This window comes from Chlamydomonas reinhardtii, chromosome 2, assembly GCF_000002595.2.
Source record: "Chlamydomonas reinhardtii strain CC-503 cw92 mt+ chromosome 2, whole genome shotgun sequence".
In the NCBI taxonomy this organism is placed as follows: Eukaryota; Viridiplantae; Chlorophyta; class Chlorophyceae; order Chlamydomonadales; family Chlamydomonadaceae; genus Chlamydomonas; species Chlamydomonas reinhardtii.
This window is the reverse complement of record NC_057005.1, coordinates 2,222,850-2,247,696: the sequence shown is the minus strand read 5'-3', so window position 1 is coordinate 2,247,696 and position 24,847 is coordinate 2,222,850. Positions and strand designations below refer to the sequence as shown.

Here is a 24,847-nt window from a genome sequence, read left to right as displayed (position 1 = left end):
GCGGAAAATGATTGTCCTTAGAGGCCCCATTGCGTAGTACTGCCTTTCATGCCTCCCCACGAAATCAAGTCACCAGATGATACACTGAATGTCATTTAATCCATCACACTGTCCAGGCCTTGGAGAGCTCAGTCAACTTTGCCAGCGCACAATCCATCACAGTCGAAGGTCAAGCCACAAACCCCGAAATTTGCACCACTGTGTCAGTTGCGATATATCAAGCGCTCTGCATTCCATTTCCAAACTCCGAGCAGCGGAAAGTCAATGGCGATATTGTCAGACGGGAGCGCACACGAACCCTAATTGTTGTCGCGGTCTTCCCAGTTTGGAGTTTACCTTGCGACGGCCCTTGCACATGAAGCTGCTCAAATTAAGAGTTCATGCTAGGGGTTTGCACTCAATGCCAGTGGGACCAGGGGCGAGGACATAACATCCCATGAATTCAATTCGTCCGGAGCCGAGGAATTCCCATCTTACTTGACCTCCATCGTGCTCCACCGAGCCACCCGCCGCCACCGCGTTGCTCTTCTTGAGCTTCATCATCACCACACGAAGCACCCTAATGGCAATCAACGCAACCGTGCCACCCACCACCATGGCCACCACAGGCACGCACGCTGCTGCCATCTAATCATCTTCCTCCTCGTGCGGGCACCCCGCGGCCTTGGCTGCACTGCGCAGCTGCTTCCAGCTGACCTGTGTAACTGCTGATGAAAGAACCAGAGGAACGTGTGCCGCGCCCACCTGTACCGCAGCGGAGGCCATGGCTCCGTCAAGGACCAATGCCACCTTGCCGGCGGCGTTCAGAGCGGCAGACAGTATTGCGGCGGTGGCTTTGGCGGCGGCGGCTGCGGCGGCGGCCCGCTGCTGCGCCGTGATGAGCGCTTTGGCCTGGGCGACCGAAGCGGCCAGCGCTGCCGAGGATGGTGGTAGCTAGACTGGTAATAGTCATGGGCGATTGGCAGTGGTGCGGCTTGAAAGTGAGGAGGTACCGTACCAGGGAGATGGGTGACAGCAGGGTGATGCAGTCCGCATGTCTGACGGTCTGACCACACCATGGGGCATCACTATTATTGACGTGCGTTGCTAGTAGCTGCAGCAGCTGTTAACTCGGACTGTTCCGTCTTGTACTGTCGCATTCCCAGCCATCTTCGTCCATGCCACCAGCCATGTCTACAATGTAGTACAATGCGCTGCCCCACCCAGCGCCCCGCAGCAAATGCACAGCAAGTCGCCTCAGCCGGAGCTGCCCCAACCAACGCACCTGCCTCACGAAAAGCATGCGGCACCTACCACCTTGAGCCCATCCTCCAAGAATCTTATCGAGGGCTCGCATGCATGCACGCAAATATCTACGGAAGCCAGCTTGCCTTGTCAACTTAATTCGGCGTACATTTGGTGCGCAGAACGCGTTGACCATGCATCCGACAAATAACAGAGACAAAAGGGTTTCAATCTGGGGTCCCAGCGAGGTGCCCAGGACACCGTTGTGTACTACATATCCTTGCAGCGCACCTTTGTTCCCTCTGATGCGTGTTTCTTCTGAAACCTCCTGACCTGCAAAAGCACCGCAGGTGCGCTCCCAACGCACTCCACTCAGGAAGGGCGCCCGCATACAAAGCTCTGCGTTTTCACAGACCAAGCCTGCTGTGTCTCCTAGCAATGACACTCTCAAAATGCAGTGCCCAGCCACCGTCCTACCCTACCCGTGCGCTGACTTCCCAGCTCCGGCAGCGATGTTGCACACCACACCTACACAGCAGGTGCTGCCACCCTGCACGACGACAAACAGACAGAATCCGCAAAACCGAATCTTACCATGTACAGTGCCCGAGCCACGCATTCGGCTGCGTCACACACTTTCGAGTCATCTGCACGCGAATGGGAACAGAAACAACTCTTTGTTATTATATAGCCAACCACGCACATACAACATACAATCCGGTAAGCTTGACACACCAGCATGCTGGGCTCGCGGGTTTGCCCCCTCGCCCAACGCCTTGCCCACATTCACATATTAGGGAAGCAATTGTCAACAGCAGTACTTCTAGCAGCACACCCTTTCTTGCGTTGTTGTGAACACAAACACATGCAAAGCGACACGCACACACACACACACATATGCACAACGGGCGATTCGTTTCCGTCCTAATACACATCACCGTACGCCACTCAGAAAACAACGGAGGCCACCCCATGTTATGCTGGGGCAAAGCTCCAGCCCTCGGTGGCGGCGTACAGAGGGCACACCCAGGAGGCCTCCCTTTTGTGCTGCTTGGAAGCGACATTCATGCCTAGCGACGCACGAAACCTGGCATTGCGTGAAGAGTTGCAGCAGGACGTGATGCAGTGCAGGCCCCCGGTGCTGGTGCGAAGCCGGCAAACACAGCCGCACCTGCAACGTGACTGCCAACTCGCAACCGCGACCATGCCTGGACCCGTGCCTATCACCCCTACGGACTTTCTGCCGCATGAAGCCATAGCCGTGTCGCGAGCAATCCGTGATAACACAACTTGCCGTAAAGTGAGCCACGCAACAGCAATAATCATAGCAAAGCGCACCGAGTTGATATTGAAAGACACATCCGAGCGTGCATGGGCACGGAATGTAGGAAACCGTTATCTAGACGCAGGCCCCTGTCTGGTCTTAGTACAGAGCCTGCTACTGCTGCTGCTTCTGCTGCTGCTGCTGCTGCTGCTGCTGCTGCACCGCCGCCGCCGCGGCCTCTGTCACTGCGGGGTCCAGCGTGCACACGTACAAGGTCTCCCGGCGGCTGGAGCCAGCAGCCGCGGCAGTAGCGGCTGCGGCTGAAGCACCAAACGCCCCGCCGTCGACCGCCAGCTCCTCCGCAATGGTGGCGGAAGCGCCGCCAGCTGCGCCGCCGCCGCGAGCGGCCTTCGCGCCGCCGCCGCGGCGCACGGCCGCTCCCGTGACGCCGCCGGCCGCTGCCGCGGCTGCGGCAGCTGCTGCTGACAGCTGCACGGGAGCCATGCTGATACCGCAGGAGGCGGCAGAGCGCCCGTCCACAGCTGCAAACACGGCTGGCGTGCACAGGACCTACGAATGACACCAGAAGGTGTAGGTAGTTTAAAGGGTTTTTGGTGTCAGGTAAGGGTAAGGGAGTGTCAGTCACTCAACTAGCTAGGCTACCCCTGCGGCCGGCAAGGCCGGCAAGCTCGCGACGCCTGCAGGAGCCGTGCTGCTGCGCCTCCACCTGATGAAAGGTGCCCACCCAGACGACCCACTGACCTGGCCGCGCTGCGCGAGCGACGTGAGCTTGGCAAGCTGCAGCAGCAACAGCCGCAGCGAGGCAGGCAGGCAAGCAGGCAGGTGGGTAATAGCACGCAAGATCAACGGCCAGGACCACAGCAATCCGCAATTGCCACATCCCCTGCACCGCCGTCGAAACGCACGCACACGCCCACACTCCATATGCACACACAGCGCACACGCAGGCACACATATCCGTACACACACCCACACAGACACACTTGCAAAGCGCAGAGACACACACGCAGCACACGCCTACAGCCACACACACGCAGCACACGCCCACAGCCACATACCTGTTTGGCGATACGGCCGCGGTACAGCAGGCGACCCGTGGCGCGGCAGAGCTCGGTGCCAAGCGGCCCGACGTCCACCGCCGCCTTCGTGCGAGGCCCGCGGAACAGCGTCGACACCCCCACCAGCCCCTGCTGGCTGCCCTGCTGCTGCCTCTGGACGGCGCCTGCTGGCGTCTGCGCCTGCTTGCTTGTAGCGCTGGTGAGCCCTGCAGCTGCCGCCTGCGCTGCCGCTGCCCCCTCGCCTGTGGGCAATGGATCGCGGCTCAGCGCGGCGGCATCGCCGGCGGCGGCGGCGGCGGCGCTGCCAGTGGCGGCGCTGATGGGTCCGCTGGCGGCGGTGGTGAGCCGGCCGGAGGAACGCATGGACGCGGTGGGGATGTCGACGTGCGGGTCAGGGCCCACCGCCGCAGCAGGCTGGGTGCCGCTAGCAAGGCCGGGAGCGGCGGCGGCGCTAGCCGCGGCGGCTGCAAGCTCCAGCTCAGCGGCTGCCACGGCTGGCAGGAGCAACTCTCCGACATCTCCCGAGGGCGGCTTGGAAGCCAGAGCGACGGAAGCGGATGCAACACCGGACCCCGGGGCCTGCTGCGGTGAAGGCGACGCCGGCGGACGCAGCTGCTGCGCTGGCAAGACGCCGTCGGTAGGGCCGATGCCGCTGGCACCAGCGGTGTACGAGCTGCCGCCGGCGCCGTCCCTCGCATCATGCGCAGCCGCCAAGCCCGCCCTCCCGATGCCTTCCGCAACGGAGGGCAGTGCAGTCAGCTCTGGGCTTAGGGTGTGCCGCCGCGGCGACGTTGGCTCTGAGTCGGGGAGGGCCGCCGCCGCCGCAAACATCGCCGCTGTCTCTGCCGCTTCCTCATCCACACCACCACCACCACCACTTGTGCTGGCGCCTTTGGCAGCCTGCCCGCCGGTGAACAGCTGCCTGAACAAGCGCTTGGCCGCACCCGAGTGCGGGCGGCTGCTGCGGCTTCGGGCGCTGCCGCCTCCCGCGCCCAGCCCGCCGCCGCCAAACGCCGCCAACAAGCCGCCGGCCAGGCCGGCGGCGTAGCCGCCACCGCCCACCTCGCCTGACTCTGAAGATAGCATGCTGAAGTACCCGCCCGTGGTGCCCAGTCCACGGCCGCCGCCGCCACCTGCGGTTGCACGTGGGGAGGCGCCGGCAAGAGGGCCGCCGGCTGGATGGAGCAGGCTGGGAGCCGATGGCTCGACATAGCCCTCCAGCGTCAGCCGCTTGCTGCGGCTGCTGATGCTGCCCAGCGCCCGCCTCAGGGCGCGAGCGCTAGGCGCGCCCAGGAGCGCCCTGCGGCTGCCGGAGGGGGCCACGGCGCCGGAGCCGCCGCCAGTGGCGCCGCTAGCGGCGCCTCCGGCGGCGCCGAAGCGCAGCGGCGACGCGACGGAGGCGGGCGGCTGGGTGGCGCGCGGCGAGGCGAGGGCTGAAGAGCCTTGCCGCTGCTGCCGCGGTTGCCGGGGTTGCTGCTGTCGCTGCTGTCGCGTCGGCCCGCCGGGCGCGGTGCCGGCCGCGGGCGTGTGCAGGACGCCGTTGGTGCGGGTGTCCACGTGAATGGGCTCGAAGGCTTCGTGACACAGCAGCTCCGGCGACCTGTGCGCGTGTGCATTCATGTAGAATTATGGCTGTTACCGTACTCCCCACAAGCAAGGCCCCGCTACGCCCAACCTCAGCCCTCACACGTGCCACAGACAGCGTCCCGCACCCGCACCCGCACCCGCACCCTCACCCGCACCCGTACCCGCACCCACCAGTCCCACGTCAGCATGTCGGCTTGCACGCACAGCGCCCACGCCACCGCCCTCAGCGGCTCCGGGAACGCCGCCACGAGGCCGTCAGCGCCGCCGTCGCGCGCCTCGCTCAGGTAGCCGCCCAGCGCCGGCAGCGTCTCCAGCAGCAGCGACTCCAGCACACACGTCACCTGCGGGGCAGCCGAGCAGGCAAGGCGGTGTGATGCAAGACGGAGGGAGACGGCTTCATGCAAGCCGGAGGGAGACGGGGTTGAGTGAGACGGGGTTGATGCAAGGTGGAGGGAGACGGGTTCATGCAAGACGGAAGGAGATGGGGTTATGCACAAAAAAGGATGGGGCGGCAGATGGGCGCCGGCGGGTCTTGTCACGGGAACTCATGTCAGGAGTCGGGAACGCCGAGGCATTTGGCATGCACCCCAGTCGAGCAAGCACACACACTCCGGCCGCATACCAGCTGAAGCCCACGTGGCAACAGCTCACCTCGGCTGCCAGTGCGGGCTCAGTAGCTCGCAACAGGCCCAGCCCCGCAATGTGCAACCGCACCAGCGCCACGCAGCCCGCAGGCGCCGCCAGCACGCCCCGCAGCAGCTGCCGCCGCACACGCAGCGCCGCTGGTTGCAGCAGCAGCCGCGGTGCCAGCGCCGCGCTGTGGAGCTGCGGGCACGTGTGTGTTAAAGAGCACAGGGAAAGCATTACGCGTGGAACACAACGGGTGTGTGTGTGTGTGTGTGTGTGTGTGTGGCATAGTTGGCTTCGGTTTGGGTTTGAAGTGAGCGCAAACGCAGCGTTGGGTTTCGGTAGGCAGGTACAGCCCCAGCGGCGCGCTTGTTTTTTGCCTGCCCTCAACACCCGCACACACACCCGCAACCGCATGTGCACGCGCACGCGCATCCGCATGCGGTCCCGCACGCGCGCTCACAGACCCACATGCACACAGTACACATCCACACACGACCACAGGCACCCGCACCCGCACCCGCACCTCTCCAACACGCACCTGGAACAGCTCAACCTGGCGCAAGCTGTCCTGGAGCTCAACCCGCCCCAGGTGCAACAGCCCCAGCCCCGCCGCCTCCAGCGCCGCCGCCGCCTCCGGCACCGCAAGCAGCAGCCCCGCCGCCGTGTCAGAAAGCACCACCGCGCCGCCCTGCGTCGGCGCCAGCAGCGTGAGCGGACGGGGGTAAGGCACGAGCTGCACACGCACGGGCACGTCCTAGGTCGCCTTCTTCATCTTGTTGGTGTTGCCCATCATGGACTTGGCTATCTTGGCCTTGTGGGCGGCGGTCTTGGGCTTGCCCTTCTGGGCCGCCGACATCTTGGCCTTGGTGGCGGCGGTCTTGGGCTTGCCCTTCCGGGCCGCCGACATCTTGGCCTTGTGGGCGGCGGTCTTGGGCTTGCCCTTCCCCACTATTTTATTCTCTGTGCGACTTGTGCTATGTCACTTCGTCCCTTGTGCTATGTGGCTTCCTCCTGACACGCGAGAGCAAGCGCTCGCGGACGCGACCTCTTTGCGGTACGACTGGAACGCGCACGCCCCATCCTTGCTGCAGCCCATCCTGCTGCAGCCCATCCTGCAGCCCTTCCTGTAGTCTTTCATGCAGCTCATGCAGCCCCCTTGACGCACGCAGTCAGCCCACCCTGGCTCACACAGGCGCTGTCAGCCACTGCCTTGGCCAGGCGGATGCAAGTGCCGCTGAAGGTGACGCGAGCGGAGGCGCGGTTCTGTGCCAGCTCGGCTGAGCCCACGCCGGAGTGCAGACCCGCGCGAACGCGCAAGCCCCTGCGTTCGGCGCAGCGCAGCAGGCGCGATCGATGTGAGAGCCGGAGAGCAGGGAGCGATGCATACACGACATGGCTGATTGAGTGGAGTGCGTCAAGGCAGAACAAGAGCGCGGCACAACGTTTGACTGTTTCCTATGCGTTCGTCCGTGTATACCCTCGATTATGCTTGCTTGGACGACTCCGGTTGTGTGTGTGGTAAAAGGGGCCTGAAATGCACGTGCCTATGTGACAAGTGTTAGGTGACTAGGTGCACGTGCGACGGCGACTGCGTATGCTGCCCACCTGAACACGAGCACGGCGCCTGTCGGCGGCGGGCCGCTGACCCCCTCCAACAGTTGCCATGCCACACACACCTCCCGGCTGTATGGCCAGCAGCAGCCACTACCGGCAGTGGCAGCACCTGCCGGCAACGCCGCCGCGCGACCACAGTCCGGCGCCGCGGCGCCGCCAGCTGAGATCCCAAGCAGAAATCCGCCCGTGTTGCTAGCCGGGCTACACACACTCAACGGCGCAGCGTCGCCGGCGGCAGCGTCGCCGCCAGCCGCGCCGTTGCCTGGCAGGATGCCGTACACGCCTGAGGGTGCGCCGTTCCATTGGCCCAGGATGCTGCTGCCCCCGGCGGGGAGGCTGTTGCTGTGCGCCGCAGCGGCAGCAGCAGCGGCGGCGGCGGCGGCGGCGGCGGCGGCGGCGACGACGTTGCGCGTGCTGACGCTAACGTTGCTGCAAGGCATCCGGGGAGCCAGGCAAGCGGAGGATGACGCCGGGATGTTGAATCCTGAGGTCAGGCCCCCGTTTGCGTATGCGTCCGAGGAAAGCATGGCATACTCTGCCGGCGCCGTCGCTGACACTGGCGGCGGCGCCGCCAGCATTCCGCTGTTGTGTCCGCCCTCGCCGCTGTCGCAGGGCCCCGTGAACGGGCTATCCACTCCAGTGAGTGTCGGCAACAGCATTCGATCTGATGCCGCGTTGTCGCCGCCAGTGCCCCAGCCAGCAGGCAGCGGCCCTGGTCCGCCGCCGCCGCCGCCGCCGCCGCCGCCACCGCCGCCGCCACCTGCGCGGCCACCCGTCGACATCGCTGCCAACAGCAGCGCCACATAGCTGCCACTCCTCCCATCAGCACCCGTGTTGGAAAGCCGCGGCGGCGGCAGCGGCGGCAGCACGCGCACATTCGCACAACCGGCGTTGCGGGCGCTCGCGGAGAGAGGAGACGGACGCCCGACCGAGCCCGCCACCGCTGCAGCGACGGCGGCCGAGATGCCGCCGCTGCCTTGCGACTGCAACACAACCGCCGACGGCTCAGCTGCCGACCGCGGATTTAGCCGGGAGTAGGCATGCTGGCGAGCTGCGCCCGCCGCCGCAGGCGCCGCCGCCGCCGAGCCGACTGCCTTTACAAAGCTGGCACCGGGGGCACCCTCCAGCACCAGCTCGCCACTGCGCAACGGCAGTTCTGGCAGATCACCCCACGTGGTGATGTGACTCGCAGTACTGCTGCTAACTGCGCCGCCTCCGCCACGGCCTCCGCCAGGCATCACCGCTGTCGGAGACGCCGCCGCCAGCGCCGCAGCCACCAGCATCGAGGTCGCGGAAGACGGCGTTGGCCGCGGCGAGCCACCGCCACCACCACCGCCACCACCGCCACCACCACCACCACCGCCACCACCACCACCACCACCACCGCCACCACCACCACCGCCACCACCACCACCACCACCACCACCACCACCACAGCCGCCGCCGCCGCTGCTGGGACTGCCCTGGGAAGTGACCGGCCCAGTCCTTGCCACCGCCCGTTGGGAAGCGGCGCTGTTGAAACCTGTGAAACGGCCGCGGGCAAAGCCGCCGCTGTAGCCGCCGGTTGCTGAGGCGGCGGCAAGCGTGCTGACGGGCACAGGCGCCGCCGTTCCTCCCGACACTGGCCCCGTGCCCCGCCCGGTTCCCGTCCCAACGGTTGCCCCCGCCGTGCCGCCGCTGGCGCCGCTCACGGCACTACTGGCGCCGTACGGAGCAACCGACCCCTGCTGCCCCAGCCCGAGCAGCATCCGCGACTTGGAGCGTGCGACTGGGGACGGCGCCGCCGTCGCTGCGTGCGGCGTGTGCGCTAGCAGCGGCGCCGCCGCCGCCGCCGACAGCGCTGACAAGCTGGCGGCATGCGGCAGTGACGCCGCGCTCCGCGGCCGGCGGATCGACACGGCTGCCGCCGCCGCCGCGGCCGCGGCCGCCGCCGCCGCCGCCGCCACATCCACCTCCACCGTCGTCAGGTCTCCGTACGTGCTGCTCAGCTGAAGTGCAGCAGCGCTGCCCGGGCGCGAGAGCGCGCCGCCGCCGCCGCCGCCGCTGCGGATATTGACGTTGCCTGCCTGCCGCGAGTAGCTTCCGCCTCCGCCTCCGCCGGCTGCCGGCAGCTCGCTAACCTGGCTCGCAAAGATGCAACTAGAGCCTCGCGAGACTCGAGACAGGGACGCAAGGCCGTCATCAATGCCGCCGCCGCCGCCGCCGACACCGACGCCCGCGCCATTGCCGCCCGCGCCAATGCCGCCCGCGCCGCCGCCGCCTGCAGCTGCGCCGCCGCTGCCGAAGCCATAAGACAAAGCGGGGGCTGAAGCCGGCGCAGGCCTGCCGGGTACCGTGCGACTGCCTCCTATCATGAGACTGTTGGCGAGGGCGCCGCTGCGAGAGGATTCCAAACGGCCGTGCAACATCTCGTTCGCCTCCTTGGCCGTCCTGCACGGCGTGGAAGGAGCGGCGGCACCAGATCGATGAGCAGGTGGGGAGCTGCGTAGGCGAGGGGCAGCCTCGCTTGCGCGGAGCGGCGACCGACTGGCGAGTGACGGCCCGCGGACTAGGCCGGGTGCAGTACACGTGTCCATATCAGCTGGCCCCCTGCCGCAGCGCTGTTAGCCGGTACCACCCAATAACCAACCTGGGTACCGCGTACACGGGCCTGCACGACTCCTCCGCCAGTAGCACGTCCGGCCATTCCGCAGAGGCCAGCTCCGTCTGTAAAAAGTAAGCAGTATACTGGTCTGGATGTGGCCGGAAGGAGAGGTACGAAGCGTCCAATATGGCTCGAGCCGTATGGAATGGCCGGCGATGCTCAGCAGGCTGACCCATAGCTCCCAGCAACCACACCCACACCCACACCCACCCACACCCACCCACCCACCCACCCACACGAGCATGCGCGCGCGCACCTGCAGCTCTGAGGCAAATTTTATTGCCGAAAGTGCGTCCGGGAAGGCGATGATGAACGAGTCACCCTGCAGCAGCAGCAACAGCAGCAGCGGCAGCAGCGGCGACACCAGGCCGTGGGAACGACAGCCAAAGAGCAGCCGCAGCATACGCGTGCGTTGTTCCCCCGGTGCCCCCCCTGCGCCCGCCCCTCCTTCCTCCTCCAGCTCCAGTCGCGCCGCCGCACCTCGGTCGCGCTCTCGTAGCCGCCGTGCTTTGCCAGCATGCGCCGCGTGGCGGCGTCGTGTGTCTGTAGCGCCGCCTGCATCTGGTCCCCCGGAAGCGCCTCCCACAACACCGTGCTGCCCTGCAGAGCGGGGCGGGGCGGGCGGGTGGACGGGCGGGATGGGCGGGCGGGTTAGATGACCTAGACGGCGTGAATGATTCGTGTGGTAATGGGTTTGTGCAGCTGCCGCTGCCACCTCCTCATCGCATCGCAGGGGCTTCCTCCACGCCTTCTCCATCCACCCAACGCACACACGCACACACACACGCACACACACACACACACACACACACACACACACACACACACACACAGCACGGCACACACACACACACACAGCACGGCACACACACACACACACACACCTGCACGTCGGTCACCACCAGGGTGCACGTGCTGCTGGGGTAGGGCACGTACGCCCGCCCGCCGCGCCAACCGCCGCGCCCGCCGCCGCCTGCCGAATGTAGCAGCAGCACCCAAACCAGTGCCGCGGCGCCGCACAGGATGATAGCTCCGCCCACGCCCGCGCCCACGCCGATCGCCACCTTGGCCTGCTGGTTCAGCGATGGGCCCTCCTGCAGCAGACGACGATGACGGGGAGGAAGCGGGCGCGTCATCATGCATCGTTCAAGAGAATGCGTGAACAGCGGTGTCAGGGTGCGCGGCAGCAAGCAAACGCTTCAACCCCTCCATCCATACATGCAAGACAAGCCCTGCACGCCCCCTGCACGCCCCCTGCAGGCCCCATGTAGGCCTCATGTAGGCCCCACGTAGGCCCCTGGCAAGCCCCCTGCAAGCCGCAGGCCTGCGCGCCCGCGCCCCCCTCGCTCACCGCTAGTGCGGGTGGCGGCGGCGGCACGGGCAGGCGGCGCTCAATGGACTTGTAGTAGCGCTGCCGCAGCCACTCGGTCGAGCGGTTGGCGTACACGCGCTCCACGGCCGCCTGCGCCGCCGCCAGGATTTGATCCACGGGCTGCGAGGAGTCGGTCAGCGCCACAGCGGCCGCGTCCACAGCCAGACTGCGAGGAGAGGGCGCGGCAAGCATGGGTGAGCGCGTGTGGCATGGCAAGGACAAGCGCACACGTCGTGGTCTGTGTTTGACACGACGTCGCATCTCCCACTGCTTAGCCAAGCAGCCTACAAACCGGCAATCGCCCCGCCCCGCCCACCCAGCAGCGCCTCCGCCCTCCACCCCTCTCGTGCCTCCCTCTCCCCGCCCTGGTGCCTCCTCTCCCCCTCACCTCCCTCGACATCATCAACAACTAGCCCCCTATCTACTCAACCAGCCGCTAGCCCACTAGCCACCTGCTCACTAGTAATCGATGGCTCCGCTGATCCTCAGGTTAAGCGCTATGTTGACGTGCTCCACTGTGTCGCGCACCGCCTTGAGGAATAGCAGCGTATCGTTTCCCTCGTAGGGCGGGCGGCTGGAGGTGTAGCGGTACAGGTTGGCTGGGTCCATCATCTCCTTGCGGACCGGCGTCGTCTCTGTGAGAGGGGGCAGAGCAGCGGGGCGGGGAGCGAGGCAACAGGGCTGGGGGTGAAGGTGGGGAGGCGGGGAGAGGTGGCAGAGGTGGCGTGCAGGGGCTAGCAGCACAGGGCGGTCGGGTGGGAGTTTCACAAGCGTCCGGCCTTCGTGCCACCCGCCCACACGCCCTGGGCGCCCAGGCGGCTCCTTGCCCGCCCTCCCCGCCGCCCCTCTCCCCGCCCTCCCTGCCGCCTTCTCCCCGCCCTCCTCGCCGCCCCCTCCCCGCCCTCCCAGTCTCCCCCGCCCTCCCAGTCTCCCCCGCCCAGCACTCGCCAGCAGTGGGGTTGAGCACGGACGGCCACATGTAGTCGGCGTAGGCGCGGCGCGCGCAGATGCGGTAGGCTGCCAGCTGCTGCTCGGGCGGGGAGCGGGCGTTGATGGCGTAGGTGAAGGCGCCGCGGCCGGCGTAGGGCGAGGTGTTGATCCACAGCTGGGAGCCGTTCTGCGCGCGTGCGTGAACGCGGGCAAGCAGAAGCAACAGGGAGGGAGGCGGGAAGGCCAGTCGTGTGGAGAACGGAGTGAGATAGATTGTAAGTCTGCGGTGCCCGTGTCCAGAAGGAGCAGCGGCGGGCACCATGGAGGGGCTTGGGGTAATATCGTGCAGGAGGGGGCATCGCGGAGGAGGGGCCGTATGCGCACACAGGCAGTACACCGCGGGCTGCTGAGCGGTAGCCATGGATGGCGACCACATGCTGGCACTGAATGCTTCGCTTCAAAAGGCCCCAACCCTCCCGCCAGCCCTTTTACCACATCATCAGCCCCACTGCCACCTCCCCGCCCGCCCGCCCGCCCGCCCGCCGTCCAGCCCCAGTCCCCCAAAGGCCTCCCCGCCGCTCCACTCACCGCCAGCGTGTGCTGCCGGCCGTGGGGGCACGTGTCCTGGCTGCACGGCGCCATCCGCCCCGTGCCCCGATCCAACACTGACTGGCTGCCGGGCAGGACGGCGGTGCCGGTGCGGCCGCGCACCACCGTGCCGTTGTGGAACATGGCGTACTGCGCGGCGAGCGGAGGGTGTTGGAACGGTGTTGGGAGGATGCTGAAAGCGTGTTGAAGGCAGCCGGTTGGCCCTCTCCGGTTAGCGAGAACAAACAGGGCCCCTGCGCTCCTGATGCGCTTCTGATGTGGAATGCTGGCCTGGCAGACAGTTGGGACGACACGCAAGGCGGCGCCGCTCCGGGGAGCTCCAGGCCGCCTCGCTCGTGCTGACCAGGTGTGGCGATCAAATACGGGCACCCCACACAAACACACACACACACACACACACACACACACACACACACACTTACGCACCTTGAAGTGCAGTGTGCTGCCCACAGCCATGAGGCAGTCGCCGGTGACGAAGGACAGCGACACCGGCAGGCAGCCCACCTGCTCCGTGGGGGCGGTGTAGCGGGCCAGGCGCCGGTACAGACCGGCCGCGTACTGGGTCGCTGCGGACAGGCAAACGCAAATAGAACAGTGCTTGTATATATAAAAGGGGGAAAGGCGAAGCCAGTTCGGAGCAGCGCGAAGGCGGGCGAACGCATGAGAAGCCCGCCCGCCCAATGCTGCTAGTGGCCGCCTGCCTCACCCTTGCTGTCCACGAGTGGCCGCATGTTGGCGTGGTCGAAGTGGAATCCCTCGCTGGAGCCCTGGGCCTGCAGGTGCGGCACCTGGATGGCTTGGAACGTGTAGCCGTTGTAGCATCCTGTGTGTGGGCACGGGGGTTGCAAGCCGGTTGGCGGCGGTGGGCGGTGGCGGGCGGTGGTTCGCGGCGAACGTGAGCAAAGGGGAGGGTAAGGCCTTGCAGCAGCTGCCGGAGCCTGCGTTTGTGGGCTGGGCGGCTGCGCGCATACTCGGCAAGCCCGTGTGAGCAAAGCTGGCGCAAGACCGCGACAACACATACAACAGCGAATGCAGCAATCGACACGCCCCGCCGTGCCACGCCACGCCACGCCACGCCGCGCCGCGCCACGCCACGCCGTGCCGTGCCGTGCTCACCCGGCTGCCGCGGCATGCAGAAGCCCCACTTGCCCCGGCCGCTGCCGTCAACGTCGGTACCGTTCCAGCGCTCAGCCACCTCCAGCACCTCCTCCCAGGTGGCGGGCACGCTTATGTTGTGCTGGGCAAAGATGTCGCGCCTGCGGTGTGTGTGGCGACAATGGCCCGGTGTCAAGAAAGAGCACGAGTACAGTACGGGTGTGCGTGCAGCGAACCAGCGACACGCCACCGAACCAATGCAAGTGTCTTCGCGTCACGGCCACGGTCGGGGCGCCTCGCGTCGTGTGCTAGTGGTCAGGCCACAGAAACAACCTCGCCACCCCGACGATCCCCTTCCCGACGCTCCCCTCGTTCTGCCAGCCCCGCCCCGCCCTGCCCCGCCCCGCCCCGCCCCGCCCCGCCCAGCCCCCCCCCCCCCCGCCCCGGGATGAGTGATCCTGAGTCATCAATGATACCTGTAGTAGAACAGCAGGCGGCGGCGCTGACGGGCAGGCCCACAACCTTGCCGTCGTACACGGAGGCGAAGGCGCGGAAGAACGTGCCAAAGCCGTTCCACTGCGGGGAGGGCCGAGGTGATACACGGAGTAGGGACAGGCACGGCTCATGCACAGCGCAAAACCCGCGGTCGCCATCAATCCCCATCTGACTCGTAGGACTGCAGCTCGCTGCACACGTCCCTCGCCTCCTCCCACTGTTTCTGGCCCCACACCTGCCCCCGCCTCGGGCCCACCCGTGCGCCCCTCGCACACAGGCCCCGGCCCCGGCCCCCGCATCACGAGACGCCAACCCAACCAGCGGCCCCGCTCCTCCCACCCCGCTCCTCCCGCCCCACTCGAGACGCCAACCCAACCACGGTCCGCTTTCACCCCACCCGCCTCCCCCTTTACTGCCCAGCTGCTGGGCCCCTGCACCACTTGCGCAGCCCCCTTCCGTTCTTCCGCTCCCCCTCCTTCCCCACCGTCCCCTGCTCCCCCTCTTGCCCCTGCCCCTGCCTCTGCCCGTGCCCCTGCCCCTGCCCCTCCCCCTCCTTCCCCTGCTCCCCCGCGACTGCTGCCCCTGCCCCTGCCCCTGCTGCCTGTCCCTACTCCTTCCCCTTCCCCTGCCCCTGCTGCCTGCCCCTGCCCCCCCCTGCGCTCACGTTGAGGTTCTGGTCCTGCAGCACCAGCTCGCTCATGTCCAGCAGCCCGCCCACCGGCTCGTCCGCCATGTCGGCTGTCAGCACTGGATCCAGGAACCAGGCGTCGCGCTGTGGCATGACGACAGATGATCGGGGTGGGGATTGGGATTTGGGTTGGGTCGTTGTGGCGTGGGATTGGGCTTGGTTTTACTATCACCAGTCTACGCGAGCCCCGGCCCTGCCCCAGACCTCAAACCGGCCCTGGACCCTTATGCGGCGTGGCGCAGCACGCACCAGCCCGTTTGGCCCCTCCTCCTCAAACTCGCGCAGCGGCTCCCGCGTCCACAGCCGTGAGTCTACCACATCCACCTGCAGCGCGCATGCGCGTGTGTGTTTCAGAGCACAAGGGAAGGAGCACGTGTGTGTGTGTGTGTGTGTGTGTGTGTGTGTGTGCGTGCATGTGTTTGTGCGTGCAGGAGCACCACGAATGTAGCTAGGCAGCCTGGCAGCACCACTCCTCGCCGCGTCCTTGAAGCCTTCGCAATGAGCGAGGCACCCTCTGCTTCGCCCGCCGTAGCCCACTCAGTTCCTTGGCGTGGACGGCGTGCCCCCTTCATACTTGTGATTTAGCCAGTCCGTTCTCCATGAACGGCTACACCCCCACTCCCCAAATGAGTGAGAAAAAAAGCAACTCTGGCATGGACAAAACTACACACAGGCCCGGTGCTCGTGTTTCCTCGTGCCCGCTGTATGCGCGAGCCTAGCCTCAGTCAGCGACACCCAACGGCAGCTGGGATGGCACTCCGGCAGCAGCCGCCCAGTGTCCGTGTGCCCCACTGCCCAGCAGCTGCGACTCCCGCTCCCTGTCAGCCACCCCCGCCTGGCCACACGCACTTTGAGCGGGTAGCCCATCATGTTGCTGATGGCTGACACCAGCGGGATGACAGTGACGTTGGTGACCGCATTGCTGGGCTGTAGCAGCGTCACGGCCTGGGGGGCGGGTGGCATCGCACGCGGTGGCACGGGAGCGGAGGTTGGGCAGGCTCGGGGTGCCCGTTGTGCCCTCAAGCGTGCCCCTGCCTAACTGCCTTCCCTGCAGGCCGGCATCCTGCTTCGCAGCCCTACCTTGCGTGTCCGATTCGGCTCCACCAGCGGCAGCGCACAATTGGACACCGCGCCCGTAGCGATGTCGCCAGCGGCGTACACGCCACTCAGCGTCGAGCAGCTGGGGGCCGCGTGGCGATGTCAACACGGTAGTGCCAAGACCATGGGTCACTCTTTAGTTGCCTAAGAACAAAATGGCCTAAGGACGCGCCCCAAGCCCATTGTCACTAGCGACTTGGCGTGCGCGAGTTCACGGCGGCCGGCTTGGAAACCCAGCGTGCGCACGAAACCGCAGCGCACGCACGAAACCCCAGCGCCGCACATCCATGCTGCAAAACCTGTATGCGCTCGGTGTAAAAAGCCTAAGATGACCAAATCGGCTTACTTGACGCGTTCAACACTGCGTTTGACGCAAGCCAGTGCTTCGGGTGTGAACCGAAGAATGCTCGCGGCTGGACCGGCCTGGAGCTCAGCTGAGGTGCTGAAGGCCATAATGGCAACCAGTACTGACAGCCACATCATCTTTATAGTCCCCAACCCAGCCTTGTGGGCCCTGAAGCTCCTGAAAGCCATGTTGCCAAGGTCCTTTCCGTGCCATACCAGTGTAAGCTAGTCCCGGATGCCATATCTTCGCATAACAGAATTAGGAAGCGGCAACTACACGGCAGCGTCTGCAAAAGTTCCCATTCTTAAGGTTGCACTTGTGTCAACGACACCCTAGGTGCTACAAGCATTAATGTTACGCGTAACGCAGTAACTTGTAAGTACTGAGCTCTAGTTGCGTTTCAAAGCATTGCAGGCCAGATACAGTACAGTACGCGCATCCGACAGATAATTGCGGCACCCGCCCGCCAGGACGTGCCCTGACGTGCCCAGACTTGGCCGCTTGCTGCTAAACGAGATGATCTACCAGCCCTGGATTCGCGACCTGCACGGACTGGGCTATTAGGTGATAAATGCAGGGCTGGTTGCCGGGTTTGGCAACGGCGGCTACATGCACCAGGTGAGCGGAGTTTCGGGCTGGGGGTTCGAGGGCGGGGGGCCGGTTAACTGCATCGATGGATCGTTGCACTGCCCCTGCCCGGCTGCCCCTGCCCCTGTGACGCACGTAGAACACATTGTGTTGCTCCCGCGCCCTCGCACCCTGCAGTACCTGCTGACGCCCTGCGAGATGTCTTCCTTGTGGGTCCTGAGCTCCCTGACGCCGCGAGCCGGCCGCCCATGGAGTTCCGGTACGGCACCTGTCACGCCCCAGCCATGTTTTGCTCTAGGGCTGCCACCGGGGGCTGAAGTGGCCAGGCAGTGGTTGCCGGTGAATGACACGCGCCGGCAACGGCGCACGACACACCAGCTACAATGCCGCCATGGGCAAACGCTGCTGGGGCGAGCCGCTGCAGCCGGCAGAGCCACTGCTGACCCTGGAGTCGAACGCAGTCCTCATGACCGCCGCCTTCGCCAGCTGGGGGGAGGGCACGCCGTTCCACCACGGCCGCGTCGGTGACGGCTTCACCTTACTTCCTGCTGGCCCTTGTGGTGCTGGCGGCCGCGCAGGGTGGCATGCGGGCGGGCCGGGAGGTGGGGGTGCAGGGCGCCCGGGCGCGAGGCATCTGGCCATCTGGGCGTGGGGACAGTGGGTGGGTGGGCGAGTGCACAAGGTCCCCGGCACGCTCGCCGACGCAGCGGTGAGCCGCGCCGGCGCGGGCCGGTCAGCTGGGAGGCCAGCTTAGACAGGCGCGTGGCAGCGGCAGCGGTGGCGGCAGCGGTGGCGGTGGCGGTGGCGGTGGCGGCAGCGGCGGGCAGCTCAGCGGCAACATCAGGGGTGTCGGAGCACATGAGCACAGAGAACGGCAACCGATGGCATAGCGAGTCTGGGTGCGCGCGGCAACATGCGGCTGTCCCAGGCGCGCTATGACGGCATGTTTACAGCGAGGAGCAGGTCCAGGATCGGATTGCTTTCGGCTTCCGCGTGCTGTGCGGCAGTGGCTGCGCGGGGCGGAAGCCTTACGATCAGTAGTGCCCCCCGCGCGCGGAGCCGCCATGGTGGCGAGCGATGTTAGATGTGCATCGCCAGTCAGTTGTGTTATTGGTGGTCGGGCCTCAGCCGCACGGCCAAGACCCCATGCATAGCTGTGCTGTCGCATGGTGCTTACATGCTGGATGGGAAGTTTCGCTCACAGCATGCGCAGTGGGCACCGCTTTCTCGTCGATGTCGGCCGGGCGCAGCCCTCCGCATCCATGTGCCGGCGGCTTTCACAATTTAACAAGATAGAGCACTACTATTAACACATTAATGAATAACGGGCTTTGAGGTTAAATGATTAGTCTTGGCGGGTGTTGATGAAAGGTTAGGGGTTGAGGGGGTGCTCGGGGGTCGGCAGGGGTAAAGTGGGAGGCACGCAACGTGTCAATTGCCGCTGGCAGCCGGATGCAGGGACGCGACCTCAGATGCGAGCTGCAATACTTAAACCAAATTCAGGCCACCGCTGCCGCTGAACAGAAAGTCTGCGCAGACTCGTCTTCTTGCCAAGTTCTTGCCAAAACCAGCAGGCCTAGAGGTTGCCTTAACCTAAATATACAAAACACAGAGCATCATGGACGCGGTAGATAGAGGAGTCTACTTTGACGAGGTGCGTGCTCGAAGATGCCCGAGCAGGAGGGCCCCACCAACTCAGCCCGCTGCCTTTCACCTTCACACAGGACTTTCATGTCCGCATTCTTGATGTTGACAAGTACAATGCTTCAAAGTCGCTCCAGGTGCGCGGTCTTGAAGTTGCGGCCTCGCATGCGGCCCTGCATGCACGAGAGTACGCTGACACTATGGAACCTTCATACAGGACAACACAAATGTGTTCATTAACAACATCCAAAATATGCAAGGCCTCGTGGACAAGTACGTGTCCGCCATCGACCAGCAGGTACTACCCGGCACTGCAGTGCAACCCCCGGCACGCTCAGCCTGACACTCGCGTCATGCTTGCAGGTCGAGCGGCTAGAAGCTGAAAAGCTGAAGGCCATTGGCCTGCGGAACCGGGTGGCTGCGCTGAGCGAGGTGGGTCAAGCCTACTAGGGTGGTGTCCCAGGTTCGGCCTTCATATTGCCGGACTGAGCGCTCGGCTGTGTCCAAGGTCTTGACACACACACTCTTCTGACAGGAGCGGAAACGTAAACAAAAGGAGCAGGAGCGCATGCTAGCGGAGAAGCAGGAGGAGCTTGAGAGGTGCGGTGGCGGTTGGGGGTCCCTCGCAGGCGAACACGTGGGTCTCAGTCTCCGGCTGTCGTCCCATGGGCCTCCAAGCATGCCCAGCAGTGTACATGGTCGCATGCTCTTTTCTCTATGAAGGTCGGCAGCCAAACAGGGGGCGGGTGTTGTTTCTCTGGGTCGAGGATGGCCCCTCGCGGCGTGGGTACGGCGTGCCCCCGCTTGTCGGGCTGTCCCTTCACTTGTCATCCGCATCCTTTTTTCTCACCTTGTGTTACTGCCTTTGCCACCTCCTGCAGGCTCCAAATGGAGGAGCAGTCGCTGATCAAGGTGAAGGGCGAGCAGGAGCTCATGATTCAGAAGCTGTCGGACAGCAGCAGCGGGGCGGCATACGTGTAAACGGTGTTCGGACGTCATGCGTGCAAAGGTAGTTTGCTCTGTGAGGGTTGGCTGAGGCGGCGGAGGCTGCTATTGAGGCTGCAGCATGCGGTCTGGTGGCAGATGTACATAACGGTATGGGGTGTTGGCGACAGAACGAAACGGCGAGGGTGCGCAAATGTCGTGCAGAAGCGACGCTACAGTATCCATGGTACGTAGAGGCTTACTGGGTGTCAGTGCGTCGTCCGCCACTGGGGACACACTTGCAGCGAGGAGCGCCATTGTTTGGCCCACGGATTGCGTCAAGGACTTGAACGGCGCCAGTGAAGGCGGGGAATGGAATGTAAACAAACGACTCGCCTAACGCTAACGGAAGCGTCTGCTAGGGAGAGTTGGAGTGAGTCAGCACACTTGGGCACCCTACGCTCACGGTGGGGTGGTGGTGGGCGGCTGGGCGCATACCTCGACTGCTTCACAGCTTCAGTGCTTCACCTCGATTCAAATGCAGCATTGCGAATGAGTTGGTGGTTATTGACGTGCTTAGAAAAATACAGCGGGCTGCAAGACACACGGGATGGACTCTCACAGCTTGCCCGGTTGTCCCGATTGGCGTACAATATGCGGGACTACGGGACTACGCCAATCTGCCCCTTACCTGTCCCATCGCAGCCACCCTCCACACCTCGGCGGCTCTGCCACGGCACCCGCCGTCGCAGGTATGCAAGAATGCCCGCACCCCTGTGCCTGCTTCAGGGGCTCAGGGCCGCATGCGCAGCCGGACGTCTGGCACTCAGCCGGTCAGCCCCCCTCCAGCCCGTACCCCGACCCAGCCTCAGGCCCAGCCCCAGCCCAAATCGAGGGAAGACGCAGGTGGCGGGACGCTTGGTGCCGCATCAAGTGGGAAGTGTTCGGCCCATGTTGATGCCAATCTGAAGTGCGCTCCACTTCTGTGCCTCCCAGAAAGTCAGGGCTCAGGGTCAGGAGAGAAGCAGTGAGGGGCGCTGCGTGCCCCGCATCGGCCTGCGCACCAGCGCACCCGTTCGCATAATCTGAAAGCATCTTTGATAACGTACTCGTAACCTTGTTCGTAACGACCAGTACTGGCACGGACTAGGCGCGCCCAAGGGCGCGCCCCATGCGCCGCCGCACAGCGGGCAGCCACCGCTGTGCCTGACTTGCGGTGTTGCGCTAGTGCAGGCGAACAGGAGTGCGGAGAAGGTTGAAGTCATGCCGGGCACCAGTTCCTTCATCCTTTCGCCTTGCGTGAGCGGTGTATGAGGTTCAAAAGCCCGCGTATCCATGGAAGCTGGAAGCGCCCTTTCTTTGGCATTGGATACTGCGCACGTGGACCTTTAACATTTAAGGGGGGCTTCGAAGCTGGGGGGCGGGGCTGCGGGGGGGGGGGGGGCGGGGGGCTCCCAGGGGCGGGCCGTGGCGAGGGCACATGCCGACCAGGTCCCATCTACACTCCGTCCAGTTCCGTGGCAATAGTACTAAACACTAATCCTCGACACTGGTGAAGTGACAATTATACAAGGTCCTCAACTTACTTTGTCCGGTTCGCCTTTGTTGTTTGATCGTCCCAACTTTTGAAACATTTCCTGAAATGGCTTACGGGGGCTGGGGCGCTGTAGGAGGAGGTGCTTGGGGTGGTGGACCGGGCAAACCTGAAGAAGATGAGCCGGAGGTGCCTCGCCAGGCGCCCACGTCAAACAATGTTGCTTTCGGGGCGAACGCCTACTCCCCACCTCCGCAGTCCTCGTCTCAGCCAGACCTTGCAACTACAAGCCAACGCAGCCAAGCGCCAGCAGCAGGTGGGAATACAGCCTTTGGTTCCTCAGCAGGAGCATACGGGCAGGCAGCAGCAGCCCCTCCCTCGCCGTATGGCGGGGGCGCGTCCACTTCGTTCGGGGCATCATCCACAGTGAGTATAGGACGTCCTAGCGAATGGGGCCGATTGCGAACGCAACAGTCGGCTTTACCTGCCCTCGGCTTCCCGCCCGTGCTCAGGCGGACCCAGCGCTCAAGCGCAAGGAGGCTGAGCTCGCTGCGAAGGAGAAGCAGCTTAAGGAGCTGGAGGCAAAGCTTACTGCGGCAGGGGCGACTATTGTAAAGAAGAATTGGCCCATGTGAGCACCAAAGGTCATCGTGTTGCTGGGCTGATGAAACTTCCCTCAACGCCCTAGTCTAGTGCACGTGGTCGCATAACACTCATGCATGGCGCACGCACGGTCACGCGCCTGGACGAGCGGGCTTAACCGCCCGACTGCCTTTCTGCCTCCTGACAGCTGCTACCCCATCCTCTACCACGACATCGCGGAGGAGATCCCCGCCAAGGGGCGGCGCGTCGTGCGGGAGGGGTACATGGCGTGGTATGTAAGTACTCGCACAGCGGCGCGCGGCGGCGGGTGCAGCAAGCCATGGGGCGATTGTGTTGTGTCACCCGACCACATGCCTTACGCCACCTTTGCACAAGCTCCGCACCGCCTGGACCTGCACAGCCGCACAGCTGGATCATGCCTGACGCTCTGCTATGCATCAAACGCCCGGGCTCGCAGGGCTTGTGCATCTGCCTACTGTGGAACTGGTTCTGCACATGCGTCATGCTGGGCACGAACGCCAACCAGAAGGTGCCCAGCTGGTTCCTCGGACGTGAGTGTGCAGCACGGCGCGGCTTGTCGGGGCTTGGATGGGCGGGGTAGGGGCGGAGGGGTCCTGGATGCTGCTCCAGGGGTCACCACTGTGGATGCTACCGACGGGTGCTGTCAGCCTTCTCGACCTTGCACCCAACCGCGAGCTGGCCTGCACGCGCATGCTGCACTCACGCCCAGCCATCACCATGCCGCGCTCCACTCTCAGCTCCCAGCGCCCTGCCCCACGCGCCCAAGATTGCCTTCCGTCTACCGCTTCCTTAGCTACTCATGAATGCAACCCCCCGCCCGCTCGCAGTGCTGTACATGCTGCTGGGCATCCCACTGAGCTGGTGGCTGTGGTACAAGCGCCTGTACGGCGCCGCCAAGGCGGACAGCGCGTTCGGCTTCGTGTGGTTCTTCGTGTGGTTCGCGGTGCACACCGCCTTCTGCATCTGGGCCGCCATCGGTGAGTGGGCTGCCCGTGGGCCGCACACGAGCGTTTCGGCTGGGCCGGGCTGGGAGGCTAGCACCAGCAGCGTCTGGGGCAAGCCAGACCGCGCTTGCGGGTGCGTGGATGGGGAGGGCTCGCGGCGCCAAGCTGAGGTCTGCAGCGTACGGTACGTGGCTCGCCGCCCCTGTAGCCAGCGCGAGGGGCCGCCAGGGCTCGAAGGGCGCACGGACAAGAAAGATTGATAGGGGTGTGCGCAGGGGCACGCCACGCCACGCCCTGCGGGGCCAGAGCAGCCTTGAGCACCTGGAAGCGCTCAAGCAATGGCCACTGCCCACCTCCGCGGGCTGGCCCTGCGCTCTGCCGGTCCAGCTGGCCATGCCTTGAACATCCCCTGGTCGGTTTAGTTTGGGCTGGAATCAACAACCCCCTGCCTCACCCTTCGCTTCCGCCCCTGCAGCTGTGCCGTTCAGCGCCAACCAGTGGTCGTTCGCGGGCTTCGTGACCGCCATGAACGCGCTGGATAAGGGCAACTTCCCGGGCATTGTGTACCTGGTGGGCGCCGGCTGCTGGTCCTGTGAGGCGGCGTGGTCCTGCTGGGTCATCATGGACGTGTTCCTGTTCTTCCGGTGGGGCGGGAGGAGAGGGGAGGGGAGGGGAGGGTTGTAGATACCAGCCCAAACTAAACCTAAGGGGAGGGGAGAGGAGGAGAGGGCAGGGGAGGAGAGGGCGGGGGAGGGGAGGAGAGGGCAGGGCAGGGCAGGGGTGGCGTGGGGAGGGGGCGAAGCCTGAGCGGGCGCGGCAGTGGGAGCGAGGGAGGGCTGGAGGTGGGAGGGGGGCGGTAGAGCGGGCAAGGAAATACGGGCGAGCTGGCAACAGCGCCGGGAGGGGTCCCCATCTGGGGGGTGTTGAGGCTCAGTAAGGGCGCGGGCGTCACTCGACAAGGTGCTGGTGCAACGGATGCCACTTAAGCGACGGCGCTTCCCGTGTTTGTCTGTGGGTATCGCACCGAGGTCTGCACGCCGGCCGCCTGACTGAGCCTCTTGCCTGTGCCTCTCACCTCGTTTCGCTGTGCAGCGGCAAGGGCGGCGTCAAGGAGGCGAAGGAGGAGGCGAAGAAGGAGGCGGCCATGTCGGTGCTGCGCGGGCAGATGGCCAGCCAGGTGTAAGAAGCACGTACGGCACATACGACGTGCAGTTGCGGAAGGGGGGAAAGGAGCGGAGGCGAGTGGAGCCAGGCTCCGCCCTGATTGCCCATCCGGCGCATGCCTACCGCACCAGACGCGGTTGCTGGAAAGGAGGAGACAGGAGCAGGGGCAGCTCGTGAGCATTGCCGGTATATGTTTGACAGGCGTTTTGACCCATGCGCAGCAGCCGTGCTCACTATGCGCCTGCTTACTGGGTGACTGAGCACTGGAGGCACGGGGAGCGCACTCTGGGGAGGGAGGGAGGCAGGATCACCGGGTTAATCGGCAGCAGCACGGCAGTGTCGCACATCAGCCGCTGCTTAGCTGGCGCGGACTCAAGTATGGGCAACGTTTTGTGCCTGGGGAGTAGGAGTTTGTTTCTTGTCACGCATTACGTTGGCTTAGCTATGCATGCCGCTGTTGTCACATTTGACCCAGCATGTCGTTGTGGGGTGGCGCACCTGGAGGCGCTGTATTGCAGGGGAGGGCCTCAGGCCGCTGTATGTTCGGGAAAAGGGGCGCTGATCGTGTGTTACGTGGATGGATTTCTGGCCGATGCCTGTGGTCAAAGGACAACGACTTTTGGTGCCGTAGGAGCCCTGCGGTGTGTCGGCGGGGAGCCCACGCAAGGCTTTCCTAATGACAGCTGTAAAAGAGACGAGCGCCAGACGTATTGGTGTGAGAACTTCCTTCGCGGCCCAGCCAGCCCAGCA

At 65.0% G+C, this 24,847-nt stretch overlaps 3 protein-coding genes across 3 annotated transcripts; 2 read left to right on the top strand and 1 right to left on the bottom strand.

Moving 5' to 3' along the window:
• Positions 1-8: 8 nt before the first annotated feature.
• CHLRE_02g090000v5 (uncharacterized protein) lies at positions 9-17,040 on the bottom strand. The gene is made up of 25 exons (XM_043059403.1): positions 16,676-17,040; positions 16,312-16,411; positions 16,081-16,176; positions 15,481-15,555; positions 15,208-15,315; positions 14,560-14,624; positions 14,070-14,209; positions 13,660-13,776; positions 13,380-13,519; positions 12,933-13,082; positions 12,363-12,531; positions 11,875-12,049; positions 11,394-11,580; positions 10,927-11,136; positions 10,523-10,642; positions 10,299-10,364; positions 10,028-10,104; positions 7,390-9,828; positions 6,973-7,105; positions 6,323-6,472; positions 5,806-5,979; positions 5,326-5,495; positions 3,568-5,167; positions 3,251-3,286; positions 9-3,058 (listed from the first exon to the last, which is right to left on the bottom strand). Exons 1-25 carry the CDS (start codon positions 16,810-16,812, stop codon positions 2,663-2,665), a joined length of 7,230 nt encoding a protein of 2,409 aa, XP_042927037.1. The 5' UTR covers positions 16,813-17,040; the 3' UTR covers positions 9-2,662.
• A 1,690-nt stretch (positions 17,041-18,730) lies between these two features.
• CHLRE_02g089950v5 (uncharacterized protein) lies at positions 18,731-20,226 on the top strand. The gene is made up of 6 exons (XM_001701914.2): positions 18,731-18,917; positions 18,988-19,044; positions 19,125-19,205; positions 19,271-19,339; positions 19,443-19,507; positions 19,789-20,226. The coding sequence occupies exons 1-6, from the start codon at positions 18,882-18,884 to the stop codon at positions 19,886-19,888; spliced, it is 408 nt and encodes a 135-aa protein (XP_001701966.1). The 5' UTR covers positions 18,731-18,881; the 3' UTR covers positions 19,889-20,226.
• A 1,144-nt stretch (positions 20,227-21,370) lies between these two features.
• On the top strand, positions 21,371-24,798 carry CHLRE_02g089900v5 (uncharacterized protein). The gene is made up of 7 exons (XM_043059402.1): positions 21,371-21,791; positions 21,878-21,996; positions 22,156-22,243; positions 22,426-22,519; positions 22,817-22,966; positions 23,409-23,577; positions 24,026-24,798. The coding sequence occupies exons 1-7, from the start codon at positions 21,474-21,476 to the stop codon at positions 24,114-24,116; spliced, it is 1,029 nt and encodes a 342-aa protein (XP_042927036.1). The 5' UTR covers positions 21,371-21,473; the 3' UTR covers positions 24,117-24,798.
• The last annotated feature ends 49 nt before the right edge of the window (positions 24,799-24,847 follow it).

Bases quoted from the DNA above. Each gene is read 5' to 3' on its own strand.
- CHLRE_02g090000v5 (XM_043059403.1), bottom strand. From the start codon at position 16,812: ATGATGTGGCTGTCAGTACTGGTTGCCATTATGGCCTTCAGCACCTCA. The intron at 16,412-16,675 runs GTAAGCCGATTT...CGCGGCCCCCAG, and splicing joins CGCAGTGTTGAACGCGTCAA to CTGCTCGACGCTGAGTGGCG. The intron at 3,059-3,250 runs GTCAGTGGGTCG...TGTCATTCGTAG, and splicing joins CGCTCGCGCAGCGCGGCCAG to GTCCTGTGCACGCCAGCCGT.
- CHLRE_02g089950v5 (XM_001701914.2), top strand. From the start codon at position 18,882: ATGGACGCGGTAGATAGAGGAGTCTACTTTGACGAG. The intron at 19,206-19,270 runs GTACTACCCGGC...TCATGCTTGCAG, and splicing joins TGTCCGCCATCGACCAGCAG to GTCGAGCGGCTAGAAGCTGA. The intron at 19,508-19,788 runs GTGCGGTGGCGG...CACCTCCTGCAG, and splicing joins AAGCAGGAGGAGCTTGAGAG to GCTCCAAATGGAGGAGCAGT.
- CHLRE_02g089900v5 (XM_043059402.1), top strand. From the start codon at position 21,474: ATGGCTTACGGGGGCTGGGGCGCTGTAGGAGGAGGTGCTTGGGGTGGT. The intron at 21,792-21,877 runs GTGAGTATAGGA...GCCCGTGCTCAG, and splicing joins CGTTCGGGGCATCATCCACA to GCGGACCCAGCGCTCAAGCG. The intron at 23,578-24,025 runs GTGGGGCGGGAG...TTCGCTGTGCAG, and splicing joins GACGTGTTCCTGTTCTTCCG to CGGCAAGGGCGGCGTCAAGG.